Source organism: Dipodomys merriami, unplaced genomic scaffold, assembly GCF_024711535.1.
Source record: "Dipodomys merriami isolate MVZ:Mamm:240054 unplaced genomic scaffold, mDipMer1.0.p SCAF_496, whole genome shotgun sequence".
NCBI classification, from domain to species: Eukaryota; Metazoa; Chordata; class Mammalia; order Rodentia; family Heteromyidae; genus Dipodomys; species Dipodomys merriami.
Genome location: NW_027206064.1, coordinates 106,213 through 127,695, shown reverse-complemented (window position 1 = coordinate 127,695; position 21,483 = coordinate 106,213). Strand labels below are relative to the sequence as shown.

The window sequence follows — 21,483 nt, the reverse complement described above, 5'->3', positions numbered from 1 at the left end:
AAATCACTGTCATCACCCTCACCTAAGCACCATACCTCAGCCCTCACCCAGGTAAACTAAGACAAGAACAAATGTTTTCCGAAGCTCAGTTCCTTCTCTTGGGCAGATACTCAATTATAACCGGTGGCTTGATTTATTGAGTTTGCATTCTGCCTCATTCAGGAGTCCTACAGTGAAATGTCACCGGGGGAATAGAGTATTGGTGCAACAGAGTATCAATTACAAGGACTTCTCTAGGTAAAATCTCCCTGATTATGACTGTGCTCAACATAACATTTGTAAGTCAGATGATTTGATAATGTTCCTTTAATGTACTTCAGTATGATAATCATCAACTTTAATTCTAATTATTAGTATAACATGATTTATTATGAATCTTCAGCCATAGGGGTACATCATTTGAAAATTTTTTGAAGATGTTGGCTTTTAATCTTTTTTAAAAATTTAAATGACTTATTTTGGCAGGATTGAGGTTTTAAACTCAGGGCTTTATACTAGTTAGGCTGTATGCTCTACCACTTGAGCCATGCCACCAGCTCTTTTTGCCTCAGATATGTTCTGATTTTATCTGGGATTTTGTCTGGGACTACATGTGTGTGCCACCATGCCTAGGTTTTTTTGGTAGTGCCTTGCTAATGTTTTGTCTTGGCTGACCTCAAACTGCAATCCTCCCAACTCTGCCTCTCATGCAGATGATTATTTTTTATTTTAAAATCTGTATCCCAGGTCCAGACAGTAGGAATGCCTGACTGTATTGGAAGTCATCTGCATTCACATGCAGACATACCCCGAGGAATAACTTTGTAAATGTAGATAGATGTTTATCTGATAACCACGTACCCACAAATACCTTACAAACAACATTATACTTGTAGTGTTTAACATAAATGAACTGTATTTATGGACTGTAGGCATATGTGCTAATTATGGAGTACATATATATGTATAAGGATAAATATAGTATGTAAGGTCAGTAATAACTGAATTAAAGCCATTTCTTGTTTTGATTTATATGACATCAAACAGCTAGCTTGATTTCATTTTTAGTTGTTTTGTTAGTGATGTTGGTTTAATTGGAGTCCCGTTTTCCCACTAAGACCTGGGAATATTTTGGTGTGTCCAGGAGATGACATCCTTCAATAGTCATTGCACTGTTTCTTGTCTCTTTGTCTATTGTGTCCAGATTTTTTCATTTCACTTTTGATGAAAGACAAGAGAATGACTCTGGGGAAGTTGAGGGCAGGGCAAGGGATACCAGGTGTGTGTGTGTGTGTGTGTGTGTGTGTGTGTGTGTGTGTGTGTGTGTGTGTGTGTGTGTGTGTGTGTGTGTGTGTGTGTGTGTGTGTGTGTGTGTGTGTGTGTGTGTGTGTGTGTGTGTGTGTGTGTGTGTGTGTGTGTGTGTCAGGGCAAGGGATACCAGATTTTGTGTGTGTGTGTGGCAGGGCAAGGGATACCAGAGAGAGAGAGAGAGAGAGAGAGAGAGAGAGAGAGAGAGAGAGAGAGAGAGAGAGAGAGTGTGTGTGTGTGTCCCAGCATGTGTGGGTATGAATGTCCCAGCAGGTTCCTGGGAATGTCAAAAAAGCTGGCATGCTCTGATCTGGATGCAGCTCTTCAATGATGGTGAGTCGATTTCCTCCAGCCTGCAGGCTCTGCAGGCTCTGGGTTGAGTCCTCAAGGACTGCCCTGATGAAGACACGGGTCTTCCCTCCATCCTCTTTGATACTTTTTAAAACTTTGCCACCTTCTCCGTAACAATGATTATATTTACTGTCAAATGTCATAATAATGGAAACCCTCTGATAATACCCTCTGGTGATTTGGAAGTTACCTCCGGCTCAGTTCCCACACATCTAGGCCACTGGGTGGGGAAGGAAGATTAGGATGCACTTTTCTGTTCTCCTGGGCTTGAATTCATCTTTTTAATTGGTAAAACTTTGATAAAAGTCAGATGAGATCCAATCATATCACTGACTTTCTCTTTTCCATTCCTTGCTTGCTTGCTTGCTTCCTCCCTCCTTCCCTCCCTCCCTCCCTCCTTTCCTTTCCTTTCCTTTCCTTTCCTTTCCTTTCCTTTCCTTTCCTTTCCTTTCCTTTCCTTTCCTTTCCTCTCTCTTTTTGAAATTCCCTACCTTACTTATAAATATAATTTTAAAGTAAATTGCTCTTGGGGAAAGCTTCCCACTTTAACAAGGTTACCAGATGAGTCAAAAGAAAGGGCAAAAGTCAACCAATATGTGCCAACAGCTCTTAACTTCAGAATCATCATAGCTAGGTCAGGTACCAGCTTTAGGTTTCAAATGGACACTTAGCTCTTGTTAGGCCACAGTTCACTCCCCTGCAATGCAGAACATATGCATCTGACAACTGCTAATGCAGCTCCGTCATGGGTATGACCTCAAGAGCTGAGAACATAACTGGGAAACTAGCATACTCTGTGGGATGTAAGTCTCCAGCTTGTACTAAACTTCTAGGGTAGTCTTTTACTCTGAGAAGTAGATGAGTGTGGGGGTAACTGAGTAGTGTCCATGAGTTAGCTCTAAACATTACATTCATAGATCCTCAGGGGTGGGCAGAAAAACTTCTGTGCTCCAGAATTAAGCCCTCGGCTCAAGAATGAACACTGCTGGGGAAACTGGTATCGGGTGGGACTCCACATCACAGTAAAGGAAGCCTACGACTGTGGTTATGGGAGATGGAACAGAATGTTTTTTAGCACCTCTTTCTTGTCTTGTGCCACCAGTCTCCCTCAACCGACGATGCAACCCTCACTTTTTGGCAGAAGCTGATGGTTTCAACCATGGGCTCTGTTTACATGTTGGAAAGCTGAATGGAGGAAAACTTCAGAAGCATTCCAAAAAGAAAAATGCACTCTAAAAAGGCCTTGTGGTTCCCAAGTGTTAGGAGAGATCCTGGTGTATTAGTGGCATATTCTTCAATATATCGCCCCCAAATTCTTATTGAAATGGCTAGTCCGAGCTTAGGAATCTTCCCTTTTTATGAAGGCAGCTGCCCATTACGTATCTCAAATGAGGGTATGTTCACATTACAATGGAAACTACATGTATCCTGCAGGCTGAAGAGTGCTGAGTGACAGTGGATTTGCAAGGTGGGTTTCTAATGAAAGAAAAAGGAGGGGCTGAGTTTGCCATCCTTATGGAGATTGTGATTTCTCATTTCTCAGAAAGTCCTGATAACTCTAAAGCTCTGAATCAAGTCAGTCCCAAAGTTGGTTAGTCAGCAGCTAAGATGTATACAGTAGGCATTCAAGATTGTAATATTGCTGATGTAAGTAGAGGAGTGTGTGTGTGTGTGTGTGTGTGTGTGTGTGTGTGTGTGTGTGTGTGTGTGTGTGTGTGTGTGTACACATGTATGTGTAGTGAGTGACTACGGGAAGATCTCTAGAGCCAAAGAGTCTGTTTTAATCACAACTCCAGTTTGTTGGTAAATTTATCCCTTAGTAGATCAGTTTTTTTCTGTAAAATTGAGGTGGAAATGTTGTCTCTTACATAGGGTTGATGTAAGCAAAAAAATCATGTACATTTACAAGGCAGAGCAGTGTACAGTACATGGAAAGTTCTTTAATGTGTGGCTTTATGCAGTCAGAGGATTCCCCTAAAGGGAAACAGAAGAGGCTTGACTCGTGAAGGGCATACATGCCAGCGTTCACGAGGCAGCTCCACATGCAGTCCCACGGGTCCATGCCACAAATACATAGCTGGAAGTTACATATGACACCAGAAGTGGTGGAGATAAACTATGAGAGTCTGTTCTTTTCTTTAGAGTTGCTGAACTCCTGCTGTGGAGAAGCAGACAAAATCCGATGGCCAGAACTAAATGGAAAGGGAGGGGGTAATGTTGTAGGCTTCAGACTGGGCTCAGTGTGAAAGTGACCAGGCTCTGGATTGGTCTGAGCATTGATGCTCTATTTCCTCACACACGTTTCTCTTCCAGGACCATGATGCAGGACCGTGACTTCGTGTAATGTGGTGTGGCTCTCCAGGAGAGACAAACTGGGGGGAATTGGAGACCATTGGAGGCACTGACCTCTCCTGGTTGGCTTTTGCACTGTGTGGATTGAGGATTCCTGTTTCAAACAGGATGCTTGCTAAGGCAAGGCCCAGAGCTTCCAAAGCTGTTCCTCACTCATGCCTCACTCACTAGGTGTTTGCGCTAGTATTGAGTATTGATTAATACTCCAGTGTTCTTCCAAGCAAGAGTTAGGTGGCAGTAAGGACTGATGGACTGCACACTGCACAATGTTGTTTACCAGTCTCCCTGCCTGATTTCTGGAGCTAATTTTAGAGCTACCTAGCAGCAAAGGTTAATAGGCAGTGGAGGAAGAAACCTCTCATTTCACACTTTTATTAGAACGTGTGCAGTTCCTGAACATTGTACGAGGCTCACTTCTCCTCCAGTCTGCCCGCTGCCCAGACCCTGCCTGGACCCCTTGGGATGACTGTAAGCACCTTCTATTCTGTATCAGCACAGAACAGTGAAGGATGGGAAGCAGCCTGGTCACTGGAGCCCTCACACAAGGATAGAGAACTCTTTAGAAAAAGACTCATGTGCATCCAGGTTGTTAAGATAGCACCAGGTCTCCCAGCGGCCTGCCTGATCTCAACCAGATTGGTGATGACAGTGAGACATGATGAACAAAATCTATCTTTCCCTCCCTCTCTCCCTCCCTCCCTTCCTTTCCTTCTTTCCTTCCTTCTTTCCTTCTTCCTTTCTTCCTTCCTCTTTTCTTTTCTCTTTTCTTTTCTTTCTCCATGCCTAGACTTATAATCTGTACCCATCTGTGACTTGATTACCTACTGCAGCTCACATTTTAGAAAGCCACACTGCTGACACCCTTCGCTTTAACAATGGCATGTAACAGTCTTTCTGAGAGACCCTCCAGAACTTAAATAAAAATAGAATTGATAGCTTCGGAAATTCAGTAGGAAGTCAATAATGAGTTCATCTTGGCAGGCTAATCAAATCATTTCGGTGTGCCTAATAGTTCCTAAATTAGGACAGCAACTGTTAGGAAGTAAATGCATCATTAGGTTGGAAGCAGAAACCTCAACATTTGCTAGCCACTGACGGACATTAGCCAGTTGGTGAAGTTTGGCAGTGACATTTTAAGAATACCTTCAGAAGAGACTATGTGGAGTTCTAATTTCTTCGATGGCGGTACCATAATGTTATTAGAATCTGGAATCTCTGGAATGACATTGTATTGGTCATGATTTTCTAGAAATAGCTATAAAGGCAGTGACCTCATTGGTAGAAGGAATATCAGCCTATTAGTGGATCTCTCCGTGTGCCCCCTCCTGTGAGGGCGTCAGGAGCCCTTAGAGAGGGCAACTTTGTCACACGGTGGATGGGACCTCTGTGCGATTCCCAGTAATATCTCTGCCAGCCTTGAAAACGATGAGAAGAAAAGCTAAAAATACCTTTTCTGTTTTATCTGTCCTTTAGCTGCCTCAAAGCAAGCTGGACAAGCTGTTTAATGAGGGCGTCTTTCCTCGTAATGAGCAGTGCCACCAAGAGTCTCTCGGGCCACAGACTAAGGCTGTGACTCTGCCACTGACATGCGCGCCCACTGCCCTGCGCTCCGACCTAGAATCTAGCGCATGCACAGAAGTGACAGGTGCCTGGATGATCCACCCATGTTTATTTTGAGTGCATAGATCTTAGTTGTACTGGAAGATTTGGGTGTGCCAAATGTCAGTCAGATAAGTATCTAAATAGAGGAGAAGCAGCCCTGGGCAAGGCCCTCCTTTCCCACAATAATAATCTTCAGAAAAATTCCTGTAGGCCAGACATGTCTGTGTCATGTGATAGTATTAGCTCTTTGAATTTGCTGGGTCCAAAAATTATAGAATTCCTTCCTCAAAACCATATGACTTTGGGGGGTGGGGTCTGAGCACATGTGTATATTTTGCCAGGATTCTGTTCACAGAGATAACAACAGCAGCAACAAAATTAGCCAGCACCTGGTCTACTTCTTTCTGAATCTTTCCTTCTGCCACCAGCCAGGAAAGAGGCAAATCAGTTTGGCTAGTCCCAGGTTTCTAGAAGCTGTCACAGTTAGCTTTATATCCAAAGATTGGCAGCATTTCTACAATGTTGCTAGTTTGTTTGTCCCTTTGTTTTTTAAATGATCAAACAGCATAGAATTAGTTTTGAGACTCAGTGTGTGTCAGGGAGGTATCTATTTTGGTCCCTGCAGGTCTGGAGAAGGCAAGGATCAACTTCCATCACAGACCGGATGACTCTAGCTTCAAAACAGATGCCTAAACCGAAAGACCTGCTCCAATCCAGCCCTAAGTCTTGGCTGGTTTATTTTCACTTTCTGAGTGTTTCAGCCCATGATAAAAGGCACAGAGGTGGCCTTATCTGCATATATGTTATTTGGAGAATTTACCTGTAGAAAACCATGGCATGAAACTGCCACATACCTAACACTCTTAGCAGAAGTAAGGTAGAATGCTGGTCAGTGTTAGGCCATTCACTTCAGTGCTATTCTGCAGAAGGCGTTTGAGGCCTGGCTTCACTCTGGGACCCTTCACCTACCCAGAGGTAGTCAGTTCACTGGCTACCTTGCTAGGTGACCTCAGAAGCAGTCTTGGGCCCAGCATGTTGGCCTGCGTGCTCTATAAATGGATTTGACAGGAAGGTCAGCTCACCAGTGCCACATTTATTCGCTGCATTATCTGATTAATTTTTCTGCTGAACTAATCTCCCTGTAGGCAGGCGCGCGCGCACACACACACACACACACACACACACACACACACACACACACCGCACACACACACACACACACACACACACACACACACACACACACACACACACACCCCACCCCCACCCCCCCCTGGTTAAATGTTGATTATGCTTAATTCCTTTGAAAATACATCATTAGGTGAATGTAGCTTTGGAACCTTTAAAGACAATCTTAAACCCGTGAAGCATATTTCATCATTTCCATGCAGATTAGTCTTTTAGATATGAACTCTTGCCTGGAGTAGGAGAGCTGGTATTTGTGGGTTTTGGCTCAGATGGCTAGCCTGTGCGATGGTGGCCCAGGCAAAAGGATGGTTTGGTACCCGCAGATTCTGTTCCTCCTGCCACCGGCCCTCAGCTGACACTCTTTCTTGGGTTAAAAACTCAATCTGGCCCTTCTGAGCTCTTTTGCCTTCTGCCCTGTTGTAGCCCAATGAATTGCCTGAGTGGGCCACAGGAAGGCTTTGTGAATGAGGACAGCATTGCCTTGGGGCTGCAGTGGCCAGCACGAGCTGCATGTGGTTCTCAGCCTAGTAATTCTTCCTCATTTCTGAACCTCCTTCGCAGAGCATGCACGGTAACATGTAACTGAGGGAGCAGAACTCTATGATTAGGATTTAGTGAAGAGAAAGTACTCAGAGTGTGGGCTATTGCTAGACTGTGATTGTAGTGAGTGCACGGTGGTTTGGAGGGCATGGTTAGTATACTGTGTGAGTAGAGGAGGAAAAGTGCCCTTATTCCTTCTCAGTCCTGTATTAACTCATTTAGGTTATGCCTCACATGTTTAAAACTTCCCATTTTGTCACTCTTCTCTCTTTTCAAAGATGCGGATTAAAAAGCAGGTCTTAACACTTTTCTTCTTACGTGTTTTTCTACTTTGGCTAAGTGTCTCAGAACTATTTTCCCTTCCACCTTTGCCTGCCTGCCCTATCTCCCTCCCTCCTGTCCTCCCTCCCTCCTTGCCTCCCTTGCCTTCCTCCTTCTCTCCCTTCCTCCTTTCCTTTCTTCCCTTCTTTCTTTTTGGATGGTACTTGGGATGAACTGAGGGTCTTGTGTATACTAGCCAAGAGCTCTCACTGGGCCACTTCCCCAGCTCAGGACTGAATTATCCCTACAAAGTGGGGAAATCTCTACAGCTCATTTGAACAAAATGGACTTCAGGTCCTGTTAAGAAGAGAAGAAATAACTATGAATGCCATGCACCTTAAGCAGTCTGTACCTTGCTGCACGGAGCAATCCAATAGGCTATGGCGAGAAAAGGAAGGCCTATGGAGACTCCAAAGACAGCCAGGAATTTCACAGCGATAGACTGTTGACGTAAGCCTGAGAGATTTTCATACCACATGGTAAGCAATTGCTGCTGACAGTTAGGATGAGCAACGAACTGTAGAAACAAAACAAAAACAAAATGCACAGGAAACGGCATCAATAGCACTTGAACAATATCCAACTTAAGAGTAACTTGAGGTTGACAGGTCTCACTAGGGGGTGGTGATCTGCATGTTGGCCCTATAGTCCTGGGGCGGGTTTCTACAGGAATGGGGTAGGGGAATTGGTGGGGGAACTATTGGGGGCTGTGTGGGAGCTGTGTGCGATGGCCAGAGCCCTCTCAGGACTTGGGCTTTTACAAACTGAGGGCCTGAAGAAGTCTTAGGCATGTGCATGTGCGCATGCACGCACTCACACACACAATTTTTGGGTAAATGCAATAAGCATTTACTAGTCATCTGATCATCTCTGGGCAGAATTCATTTGGGAAGCAATATGGAGGAATGAATGAGCTATTAATCAGGTTTTTGGAGTCAGAATTTGACTCTACTGTTTATTGGTGAGGCCAACTATTGTAACCTCTCTGAGCTCCACATTCTCATCTACAAAACCGAGTTTATCACATTATCTTGGAGGATCAAATGAGATATTCTAGAAAGGTTCCCCTCCATTTGCCTGGCATCTCTGGAGAACTCGTTAAAGCTGTTGTGCACTATTTTCTCACTGAATCTCAGTGGTGCTTTGCTTGGCACTGTGAGGTTTTGGTGACACGTTGGAGTGCTGACACACTGAATCCCTGTGCAGTCTCTCCTTCTGGGATATCATGTACACTTCTCACCACCACCTCTCCCTTGGAACTGCACTGCCCTTGTGTTTGAGTTAGATGTTGGAGCTCTTGTTACCATTTTATGGTATGTAGCCTCACCTCCTCTGGATATAGTTTATTGAATGATCTAAACTAGGTCATCATGTTTTTATTTTGTCAATTGTAGGACTTGAACTCAGGGCCTGGTTGTGGTCTCTGAGCTTTTTTGTTCAAGGCTAGCACTCTACCATTTTGAAACACAATACCACTTCTGGTTTTCCAGTAGTTAATTGGAGCTCGGAGTCTCGCAAACTTTCCTGCCCAGTCTGGCTTTGAATTGCGATCCTCAGATCTCAGCCTCCTGAGTAGGTAGGATTATAGGTGTGAGCCAGTGCCCAGCTAGTCATCATATTTTTTCTTCTGGGTACTTAGGACTATGATGAGAGAATTAGTCTACTTGGTAGGCAGTTACTATGAGATCTGAGCATCTCTTGTCTACTTAGCAAAACGAGCCAGGTTGAGAGACACAAAGGAGAATGGAGATGTGCAGAAAGAGGCTGAGCTGGGGTTTGGCCTTCTCTGGGGCCAAGCTCCACTCTGCTCAGTGAGTCCATGAGACATCCCATCATAGACAACCTCTTCCTTGTTCTGCTGGATTAGCACCATTGGTTTGAGCTGCTTAAAACGAAAGACATTCCTTTCTGCAAATGGTTGTTTTGTAGACCCATTTGGCTGTTTATTTCATTGTGCCTGCATCCTAAATGGTGGAGACTGGTAATAGCCATTATTTAAAGTTTATATTGCAGAAAATGATACACATTAGCTTATTGTTTCTCCGGTGACAACAAGAAGGCATCATTTGCCTTTGGCAGGCCTGTCCTTGGCCCTTACTCAGGATACCCAGGAGCACAAGGTTATGGCTGGCATCTGTAGACTAAGAGAAGACAACCAAGCATGTTTCAAGGGGCCTGGCATTCCCACCGATAACTCTGAAACATCATGTACCCATTTTCATCTCATTTGCCTCATTGGGTCTTAAGGGATCATATACATTGATTGCTGGGAAATATGAAGCATTCCTCTTTCATAATAAGAACAATATAAATAGAACTATCTTAAAATTCTCAGTGCATGTTCTTGCTTCCAGTTTCTTGGAACTCAGAGTAGCAGCAAATGAGCTGCAAAGACACTAGCAAAGGTTTATTTGGCCCTGAAGTCTCTGATGATACTGTGAAACCAATATTAAATGCAAATGAGGCTTTCCTGTAGCATTGGGGTCTTTCAGGAATTAAGCAGGAAGTAAGGTGCCTGTGGCTCATGCCTGTCATCCTAGCTACTTAGGAGGCTGAGATCTTAGGATCACGGTTCAAAGCCAGCCCGGGCAGGAAAGTCCGTGGGACTCTGATCTCCAATAAAACACCAGGAAACCAGAAGTGGCGCTGTGGCTCAAGTGGTAGAGCGCTCACCTTGAGCTGAAGAGCTGAGGGACAGTGCCCAGGCCAGAGTTCAAGCCCCGTGACCGATTAAAAAAAAAGAGAGTGAGAGAGAAAAAAGAATTAAGCAGGAAACAACGAGGGAGGAATCCCCAGGCCTGCAGGGTTTATGATATTCTACACCCTTTCTGACTCAAAACAAAGAGAGGCAAGCAAGAGGAAACTGCAGATGTTTCAAGTGACTCCAGGTCTGTTGATAAGCAAGACCCCGAGTGGAATGGTGGGTGAGCATAGAGCTCAGTATAGATTTCTGTATGTGCTGAAATGGCTCTGCCCAGAGGCCCACAGCTGATTAAAAGGTGGGCACATGCCCATGAAATACTAGGAGGTGAGCTTGCAGCGCCCCAGAGCTGGCTGGAAGGCTCTCGGTAGAGTTGCTGTTAGGACTTTCATTGTCTGTTTCTGGCACACATGTTGCCCCATGCTTGCCTTGCTGGCTCTTTAGAGGCAAGTCCGCACAGCAGACTGGCCAGCAAGGAGCGTGGGGAACAGAGACCCTGAGAGAGAACACAGTGAGACCATTCCAACCTTCCTTTGCCTGCTTGAAAGAGACACAGTGGTCCCAACTAAAGAGAAGAAGTCTCCTGAGATTCTCTTTCCTTGATTAGATCTTTGCTAATTTCACAGCTGTGCCCCTCTCCCCCCATAATAAAGCAAGCTAGCTTCAAACATGCTGTTTATTTCTAGGTAAACTTTTGATATTATGCTATACCAGAAAGCTGCCAGCCACTGATAGTTACCACTCAAATTAATATTTGCCTTTTATATGGACACTTGTGGTAGCTTGTGGAAGACATCTTTGTGATGTATATATAGTATTGTATCAAGGAGTCCCATTCCCATCCCCCCTCCCCTGCCCAGGTGATTTTTGAAGCACAGAAAAATACCATCCCTGATCCAAGGCAGATGAAGAGTAGCAAATGAAGTATGCCCATGGACACAGGAGAAAACCCTAACCTACAGGGCATGGAGCCAGGGAACAAAGACAGGAAGAGCTCAGGACAAGAGGAGGCCTCTCCAAAGCAAGGTCAGAGAGGAGCCCAAGGAAGAAAACCCACAGCTGGAATAGAACGGAGAAGATTGTCTTTGGTATGTAACTCACCAAAGGACGGAATCATCTGTGGATGAATATGAGGAGCTTTGCCCAAGCTATTCCTGTTCCAGGCCTAGAGCCTGGCATACGTTTAGGAAGATTATTGCAGGCAAGAATTGATGTGACTGCTCTGGTTTTCACAGTGACATTATTCGCACACTTTAAAGTAGAGTGTTTGTGATGGGCTGGGGTGAGACTGGTGAGGTAGGGTTACACGGGGCCAAGTGGCCTTGAAAGAGAAGACGCCTCAGGGAGTAGATCCTGCAGTGGGATCTGTTCACTGAGTGCGTGACGTTCAGCTGCAAGGAGAGAGAGAGAGGGAAGCACTCAGAGACAAAATTCTGAGTGATGGAAAGGAGACTGGGGGATTCGCTAGCCTGGGAACCAGCACCTAAAGGTCAAGCGAGCCAGAAGTCATGCAGATGCTGCTTCCTGAACCCATCGCGGCTGCTTACCTTCCTAGCCCATTTACACCAGTCTTGATGTTAATGCAGCATTTGTATGCAGAGCCAGTTTCTGCTAATGTCATACTTAAACTATGCTCCCAGGCACCGGTGGCATGCTGAGAATGCAGCTTTACATGGGACTCGTGGGCTGCTCACGCTTTTCTTTTTTCTATATGTTTTATAATGTAAAAATACTCTACAGAGGGGCTACAGTCACACAAGCAAGGTAATGAGTCCATTTCCTATTGAGCATCGTTACCTCCTCCTTTGTTTTTCCCCTACCATCCCTTCCCTCCTTGCCTCCCCAGCTCCTCCCTCCCGGCCTACCCTGTTTTCAACATAGTGTCTTGTACATCTCATTGTTACAATGGGCCAGCCTTCCTCACTATTTTCTCTGCCTTGTATTTACCCATAAGGAAACACCAGATGCTTAAAAAAATGTAATTGCTAACTATTGGGCTGGCTTATGGATCAGTTATCTCAACAGCATATAGACCTTTCCGGTGGTGGGTGTTTAAGTGCATGGACGGCTACAAGGCTGGCCTGGGTTCAAATCCTGGCCCTACCTTCTGCTGGCCGGATTCTGGCAGGCGGTCCTCACTCTTTCCATGCTTGGCTTTCCTCTTCTACAAAGTGAGGCTACTAATGAGGATTGGATGACCTAGTGTTTGTAAAGTGCTCAGAGTAGTACCTGGCAAATAGTTCTGTATTAGTATTAGACAAATAAAACAAGTCGGTGACTATCCTTTAGGGACCATTTTTTTCCTTCCTCCCTCCCTCCCTTGTTTCTCCCTTCTTTCTCCCCACTCCCTTGCCCCCCCCCCCCATCTGTCCTCATCCTGACGTCCATGTTTCAGCAGGCAGCTCTTGACATGTTGGTGCCTTTGCGCAAGTCCATGTCACCAGGCAGGCGAGGCCACTCCTTCTCTGCCCCGTTTCTCTATCCTCCACTGATGGTGAAGCCCAATTTATTCAGGCTTTTCTTTTCTGGGGCAGTCAGGGCTATGTCAGAGCCACTCATCAAACACACTGGTTCTGGCCCCTGCGCTGATTAGGGACCCCTTGGTCAGTGAGAACTGAGAACTGGTGCAGGGTACTGGCTCTTCTCCCTCCCGCAGGGGCTCTTCCCTCCCTTCCCCGGCCTTAGGAGTGGTTACGTTTTGCACGTTGCTCTTTTTGGGAGAGGGGAAAAGGACTGTCTTTGAGGCTGTATGACTTCCACATCCCCGGATGGATTTTTCTCTCTGATACTAGGCCTCATTTATACCGTAATGAGATGTGGCAACACACGATTTGATAAGCTGAGGAATAATTTAGCTTGAGAAGAATGTCATGAAGTTCAGTGCTGTGGAGGGATAGCTTTCCTATACTTTCACCATCGAAGGCCCTGCTAATGTCTGAGTGACTCGACAGGATGTCCCCTCTCTCACCCCTAGCGTTTCCTTATAGAAACCACATTCCACACAGGCAACGGGAGACAGCCACTGCACCAAGTCATCAAGTGTCCTCCGGTAGACAGGTTGTCTGGACGTGAATAATTCCCTGGTGTCTTTTCCTGTGTGGAGGCATATACAGGGTTGGGTCCCAGGATGATACTGTTCTTCCCTTCCCCGGGAGCATTTTTGGCAGTGCATTGAAGTCACAGAAATTGGGAGCAGAGAGAAATAAACAGGTGAGACATTTACTAAAGTCTAGCGTGTTGGTTATTCCTGTGTTCATTGGGTTGCTCACTGTTTCCTTAAGGACTTCTCCCTGTAGGCAATGGACTAAGCCCAGGAGATGCAGAGAGAAGTCATAGCCCTGTCCACAAGGCATGGAAGGGGGTGTAGCAGTGACACTTATCAGTTCCTGAGCAGGCCTTCTATAATGGGTCAAAAGATGAACCCCAAATTCTCATGGGAGCATTGATTACCAGCGGGCGCCCTTAAATGCCATTCCAGATGGAACCCCTATCTCTATGGAACCTACTGCACCATCTTGGTGGGGGCTGTTGATTTCTTTCTTCTCCAGGGTAGTGGAGGAAGCTGTGCTAATCTCAAGTTCACTTCACTTGCACTGTTTGATGTGACTGGAAAGATAGAGGCATAGAGGATGGGGTTTATCTGAGGAGAAAAGAAAGGATGGAAAGAGAATCTAAGGACGGGGGAGGGGAGGAAAAGGGAGAGTCGGGGGTAAGTGTTAAAAACCTGACCACTAGTTGCTTCTCCAGTCTGGCTCTTTTCCTTCTCATTGCTGATCTCTGTTCAAACTGCAGCAAACCTATTCACAAAGCCTGCCCCCAGCCTTCCCATTCTCAAGGTATCTCGGCTGCCTGAACCGCTCTCCCTCTTGGCGCTGCTTACCCACATTTTGTCCAGCTCAACCATTCTGTCTTCCACAGAGGCCTACCCCTGTTGATTCAGGTGAGAATCTCGCTTTCCTGATCGGGAAGAGGTAAACCTGAAGGTCTCTGTGTTTCCCTGGAGACATGATGAGGAGATAAATGATCGGAGTGAGGTCTCGACTGAATTTATTTTTGCTGCAGAAGTGCTGGCAGGTTGGAAACCCAACAACAGCAGCTTCCTTAATTCCCAAAGGCAGTGGAGCTCACAGGGGAGACAGTTCTTATCACCTGGAGGGCTTTCTCCCAAGGAAAACGAGCCAAAGGGCAAGACAAGGGTTGGATCTCAACTTAAGGGGAATTTTGCTCACCATTTGGGGTTTTAATACTTCATGTGCTCTGTGTAGGGTGCCATTCCTGCTTTTTTTTCTTTTAATGGCAAAAAAGTGTTTTAAAAAATTAATTTGAAAAATGTCATCTTTTGGCTGTGTGAACACCCATCAGACGTCTTCTACGTCGTTGGGCAGTTCCTCCTGGCTGCATCTCTTCAGTGTCTCTCCCCCTGCCTTTTACGTGCCTCTGCCCAGTCCCACCCAACCCCGGCATGCTTTGTGGTTAGATCTAGAGCCCACGGTCCTGCCAGGCAGCCGCTCATGAGCAGCAGCAAGAGATCTGCAGCGCTCACAGATAAGTCATAGAACTGTTCAGTGGCGTGGCGTGGCGTGGCGTGGCATGCTCCCTCAATTTCGAAGCAGAAACCTCCTCTCATCTCCCCCTAAGGCAAACCTCCAGTCTGGTGGGTTGATTTGAGGCTGGTGACTCAGCACTTTCTCTTACCAGAGAAAGAATGATTTTTCAGACGAAGATGGTCACACAGAAACCAGCCTCTGCCTTGGCCTGGCGGGGGGGGGGGGGGGGGGGGGGGAGGGGGAGAGGCCGTCCCCAGCGCTGTGGGAGAGCCTTTTCCTGAGCATAGGTACCAATAGTGGCTGTGGCCGTCCTTGCATGAGATAGATGGAAGGCTGTTCATTGCCAGTGTTCCCCGGTGCCTTCTATAGCAAGGAGCCCAGGGTCACTGACGGTGTAATGAGCTGGGCTGAGCCGTCGTGCCCACGAGGCTCCAGCAGGTGCCAGAGGGCTGTTTCAGCTCCTGTTGGTCACAAGAGGCCACTCTGTTCGTAGGCACAGGCGCTCTATACCCCGCCATGCCCTCACCTGACATGCAAGAAGACTTTCCCTGGAGTCAGGCTCTGCTACCTGCGGTCTCCAACCATGGCATCTGTAGCCATCTCCTGTCTTGTCAAAAATCCTGCGCCTCTGCTCCTTAGTTCCTATTCAGCCTTCAGGATCCAACTTCCTCTCCACCTTCAAGTCTGATCAAGTCCCTAAGCCACCACAGACGTCTTAGACATGTTTGGGTTTTGTTCTGTGGCCCACTCACTTGACAACTCCAGTTTGACATAGGTTATGCACAGGCATACTATGGCATCTTCTGCTCTTTTTGATTTCCCTGAGGGAATCAACTATATGTGTATCTCTAAGAGAAAACAGCCTTACGTTTTGCATGTAATAGGTGCTCAGTAAATGTCTGAATACTCTTCTAAATCCTCTTAAGATTTGCTGCATAATTTTCTCTGTGTCTCATCATCCTAGAATAATTTCTAAATATAACAATCCCTTGTTGCTCAGGGTCTGATGAACACTTAACTCTTTTCACATCTTTACTAAAAGGAAGACAGGGTGAAGTGATGACAGCTAAGCCAGGCTCTTGGCTCGTTGTGCAGGAGAATAGTGAACTGTGAGACCAAAATAGGGAGTGAGGATTAGCTCTGGAATTGGATGAGGATGGTTTCTCTGTATGCTATGTACCCCCATAAACGAGCATTGATTTAGTACTTCTATAGCAATTCAAATGTTTATATAATAAAAATTACCGCGATAAAGCAGAACTAGCACTCAGGAGAATTAGCTCACTCCATGAGACCAGCATTGATTCATTCTGAGCATGACACCTCTGTATCTAAGTTGCACCAGGCCCCATCTCTTAAAGGCCCTGCCAGCTGTCAGCATCACTCCACTGAGGACCTAGCTTCTAACCCATGCACCCTGGAGAGACGTATGCAAACCACAGGAAAACTTCCTATGAGTTCTTTGAGGCATGTATGATTGCATTCACTGCCATTACAGGGCCTGGACTCAAATCCAGACAAATTTGACTTCTAAGATAATATGTAGAACTATTATTCTATATTCCTGCAAGGTAGACTCAAAACCAGGCAGACAAGTCGAAGGAAAGGAGGTCAGGATTTCTCCAAGCCTGCAAAGGCAGGGCCTTACCATTCAAGATGCTGTTAGATCGCCCATGTTTCTCTGCACTTCTGCTTGTTGACTGCCAAGTCCCAGAGGAGATAGAGATCAGGAATACTCAAGGGAAATGGCTCAAAGCCAGTTTCTTGACAACTCCATCCTGTTAAAGGGAGTGAGTCATCATGCTAAAGATTAAACCCTGGGTCTTTCTTCCACACATACATTTGAGTAGCAGGAACTGATTCCATGATGGCTCAATTGCCCATCATCAGTTTGCCAGGAGCCAGACAAATGTGGAAGTCACCTCAGCCTGGATTTGCAGGCTTCCAATGAAAAACTGCTTTGTAAGGGGATCTAATCAGAATCTCAGGCCCCTAGCCAAATCTTACCCAACAGACTGACATCTTACTAGGAAGAACTGCAGTTCCAGACAGTTACCACAGCCTGAGTTTTGGCTGGCTAATTGCCCAAGTTGGATGCATAATTTGCAGACCTTCCTGGTGGCTGAGTGGTCCCTTGGGTGCAAAGATTCCCAGAGGTGGTGACATTCGTGGGCTCTGGAACTAGTTTACCCCAGTGCCCTACCACTGATCTGGAGTAACTTCTCAGCTTCTCAGCCTATAAAATGGCCATAATCATGACCCTTTCATGGGTACTCCAAGGGCTTAGATCCAGTTTGTGGTTTATAGTGCTTTGCTTAGCATACTTTTTTTGTTACTATGATGTTTTATTTATGAAATAAAAGCCATAAACCACTTATGGATTACAATTTTAATCAGTTAAGTATGTATTCACTTATAATTTGTCTTTTTTTTCGATTGACCATGGGGCTTGAATTCTGGACTTGGGCGCGGTCCCTGAGCTCTTCAGCTCAAGGCAAGCGCTCTACTGCTTGAGCCACAGCGCCACTTCTGGTTTTCTGGTGGTTTATTGGAGATAAGAGTCTCACGGACTTCTCTGCCTGGGCTGGCTATGAACTGTGATCCTCAGATCTCAGCCTCCTGAGTAGCTAGGATGACAAGCGTGAGCCACCATTGCCTGGCTTTTGTATTTCTTAAGTAAATGATGATCACATCAAGAAAGCAAAGCTTTCTTGTAAGAATTCTTATTCTTGTAAAATACTTTATTAAAAAGGAGGAACCAGACCCAAAGTTGATATTGGTATAGGAAATCTGTGGGGAATTTATATCTGTAATTCAGTGAAAGGAGACCTGCTTTCTTCAGACACAGACCATTAACTCCCAGCACTACAAAAAGTACATTCCTAGGCTGATGGAAGCATATTAGAGTGGGAAGGCTAGAGAGTTTTGAAGAAGACTTTCTAGTACTACCAAATAAAGTAACACCAGCTGCAAACAGAAGAAGGAAGAGAGGGAAACGTTTAGAACTTACTTATCTCCCAAGTTTTCCCAGTTTATCTTGCAAAAGTATGTGCATGTAACTCAGGAAAGATGTATTGGTTGCATTTTTGTCTTCTTTTTCTTTTCTTCTTACTTTTCATTTCAGGAGATGAAACTTGAGGCCTCAGGTTTGCAAGTGCTTTGCTTGAGACATGCCCCCAGTCCGAAAACTTTCCTCTTCAAAACACCTTAAAATCACTTCCTATAGATTGAAATTTTAATGCTGATGTGTGTAATGTTTTATTTTTAGTTGATGCTTTTGCTTGTATATTTTTTATATTTGAAAGGTACTCAAGTTTTACTGTCACTGATTTTAGTTTTTTTGCTGTTTTTTTTTTTTTAACCATCCTGGGGCTTGAACTCAGGACTGAGAGCACTCTACCACTTGAGCCACAGCACTACTTCTGTCTTTTTCTGTGTATGTGGTACTGAGGAATCGAACCTGGAGCTTTGTGTATGCTAGGTGAGTACTCTACCACTGAGCTACATTCCCAGCACCTGATTTTAGTTCTTGACTTCTCAAACTTAATGTTATTATTACCAATATATTGATGTTATGGGAGGAAAGTGCTCTAATGGCAGAGGCTCAAGAATTAGAAAAGAAAAGTGTCTTAGGTCTTGACAGCTGGTATAAACCTAGTTCCTTTTGTAGGCAGTCATCTATCTATCCACCAGATATAAGGACCGCTTACCTGGAGACATGGTGAACAGACCGACAATGGCCCTGCCCTTGAGATTCTTGATAGTTCTCCAAATTTGGTTCTATTGAGTCTTTTCAGACTTGATGGCAGGGATATGTGTATATCATTATAACCTACATATATGTACTATATATTTAACCTATCGTTTTATATTATATAGACTTCTGTGTATTCTCATTTTATTTCTTATGCTGCAGCAGCTCAAACCCAGGATCTTGTGCATGCGAGGCAAGTCTTGTTTGATTACCTAACTCAGGTTACTGTGCTGTTCCCTAAATGCAGGACATTAGTGCTTCCTCATTCTGAAAGAGCCTGGGTTGGCCAGTCTAGCAGCCAGGCTCAGCTGCCACTGCATCCTCGTAGCTCTGCTTTAACTGCCTCCTCATCAGACCTCTGATCTGCACCTGTGCTTACATTGATGCCCTTGCACTGGTTGTTGCTGAAACCAGGTATGTCCAGCCCTCTGCTCTGACCTTGGGGATGACTTTGGTGTTGACTTCCCCTGCAAGATTCTGCTTCTGATGATTGGAAGCGGCAGATGGTTTGTCTTGTTTCATTTCATCTGCCACCGGATTATGTGAGTTAGCTGCACTAAGGCTGGATGGAGAGAGGTGGGAAAGCCCCAATCACTACTCTTCACTCTGTGCACATAGCTCATCAGAAGCAGGGATAGAGGGCAAGGACTCTGAGTTCAGAATTGCTGTTTACAATCCCTACTTAGGTCTTGGCCAGATTTCTTATCCTTATTAGTTCTCCTCTTAATTTTCCTTAAAAGCTAACCTTACTTGCCACTCTTCTACTTCCCAGCACCAACCTGACCATAAAAGTCAGGTCAAGTGTACACAGACTTCAAGTTCCTTTTTCAGGTGGTTCTGGTTCCTATACACACGATAGGGCAGGTCTGTCAGCACCCCCTTTCTTTCAGCCATCACCATAAACTTACAGAGCATTTCTAAGCGGTGTCTCCAGACTCCGTTTCACACTGCCCATTTCACTCAATGATGCGTTAAAAGACATCATTATTTAGATAACCTGGCACATGTATACAAGTGACATAATAAATGTCTATTTATTTTCTCATGGTGGTTATGCTACTTGATGCTTCTGGTTTGGACAGCTTTTAACCTCTCTGAGAAATGTGGAAATCCATCACAGCCCAAACACTGGGAAACATTATTTCCGTTGGAGGCATGTGATGGTCATACAAGTGGCATCTAGCTTCTAGATAATAAATGAGGACATGAATATTCAGCATCCAAAGCAAAGGTTTCCTGAGCATTTGGGTTTGCTATTTACTGTGTATGTCCAGTATCATGCCATGATACCTAGTGTAGACTATTTCTTGATGAGTTGTATCAATTTTTTTCATACTTTGGATACTGTTTTTTTTTAATACCAAGCTGTGGCAAATAAAATCTGATCTCTCTCTGTATCTCTTTTACTCTCCCTTTCAAAGTATACTCATATTTTTCACAAGAAAAATTGAATATTTTTCATATTCAACAAAATGTTGAAAACCACATCTACCTACACTCAACTTTATTTAGCCTATGTATGCATTTATTCATTCAACAAGCATCTACTGGGCCGGACCCTGGGGACATAAAGGTCAAAGATAGTGTGCTGGATCTCATGACGCTGTAAGGCTAGTCAGAGAGACAGCTAAACAGAGAGACAGTTAAACAAGTACCTTCAGTTTAGCTGAGTCTCAGAATTTCACAGAGCAAGCACCTAGCTCAATCTGGAGGGTGGTTTAGTTCAGTCATAAATTGCACAGAAGAGACACTCAATCTGGAGCATGGAAAGACAACTATGAGCCCAAGCCCCCAGGAAAATCGGGAAAGGCAAGCTACAGAGCTGGAGCAGAGAAGCGTTTGGGCTGTAGTGGCAGACACATGTTGGTCGAAATCTTGTCTTGGCATATGCCTGGATATGTGATATCGAGTAAGTTTTGTCATCAATAAGCTTCCTTGATGATGGTGTCCATAGTCTCATGATGGTGTCCATAGTCTCTTTAATGAATATTTTCAAAGCACTTGGCATAGCAAAGGGTATAGATTAAGCACTTAATCAATCATTGAGGTGGTTGTTCCTGAAGCGTCAGAGCCTGGCATGTCAAGAAAGGTATAGATTGTTCAGGATGGAAGGCCCTAAAGGGACTGGGTGTCATCCTCAGAGAGAGCCATGACTCATGCCTGGGAAGGCAGAGAAGTCACATTAAACTTATTTTTCGATATATGGATCAGAAAACCAAAATGCAGGTTTTTGTGCAGATGAACTTGCCCTCACTCCTTCCCCCGATCTACCCCCACCTACTAAAGAACAGAACAGCATCCGCTGGCTAGGTGATAGCACCAGACAGTCTCAGAAGTCGCCTTGGTTCTTAGAACTTACCCACTGGGCACTGGTCATTTATTACAATGTCCAGTATTCTGTTTGTAGTCTCTTTAAATGTTAATGATCGATAATATAATTACGCTGGAGAAAGTTCCTGGGCCAGTTGTGGGTTTAATTTCATTTACAAAGCCATCTGGAGCTATGCAGAATTGTTTTTACCTTTTTTTTTCCAGACAAAACTTGGTTGGCTCTGAGTCACTATAATCCCCGTCTCACTATAGCCCGTAGCCAAGACACTGTCCCTGGCTCTGAGGTCCACAAGGGAAAGGCTGTGGCCTAACAATGAGTTGATACAAAGCTTTTTTTGGTCACCTTTCCTCTTCCTGCACCCTGCAAGGGGACAGAAGGGGTATCATTGGCTAGAAAGGAGTTTCTCTTAAGAAGTAAGCCTCGTTCTCCTGGGCAGAAGGTCTGAAGAATGGCTAAGAAAATAACCCAATTTGGAAGTGGCGCTGTAGCTCAAGTGGTAGAGCCCTCG

At 45.0% G+C, this 21,483-nt stretch overlaps 1 protein-coding gene across 1 annotated transcript in view; it reads right to left on the bottom strand.

Annotated features, from left to right (window-relative positions):
- LOC138809383 (short transient receptor potential channel 7) overlaps positions 1–21,483 on the bottom strand; it is a 119,560-nt gene that overhangs the window by 41,010 nt on the left and 57,067 nt on the right. Inside the window, exon 4 of the mRNA XM_069995897.1 lies at positions 7,994–8,158. Coding sequence (XP_069851998.1) covers positions 7,994–8,158 — 165 coding nt within the window. The remainder of the gene's footprint in view (positions 1–7,993; positions 8,159–21,483) is intronic.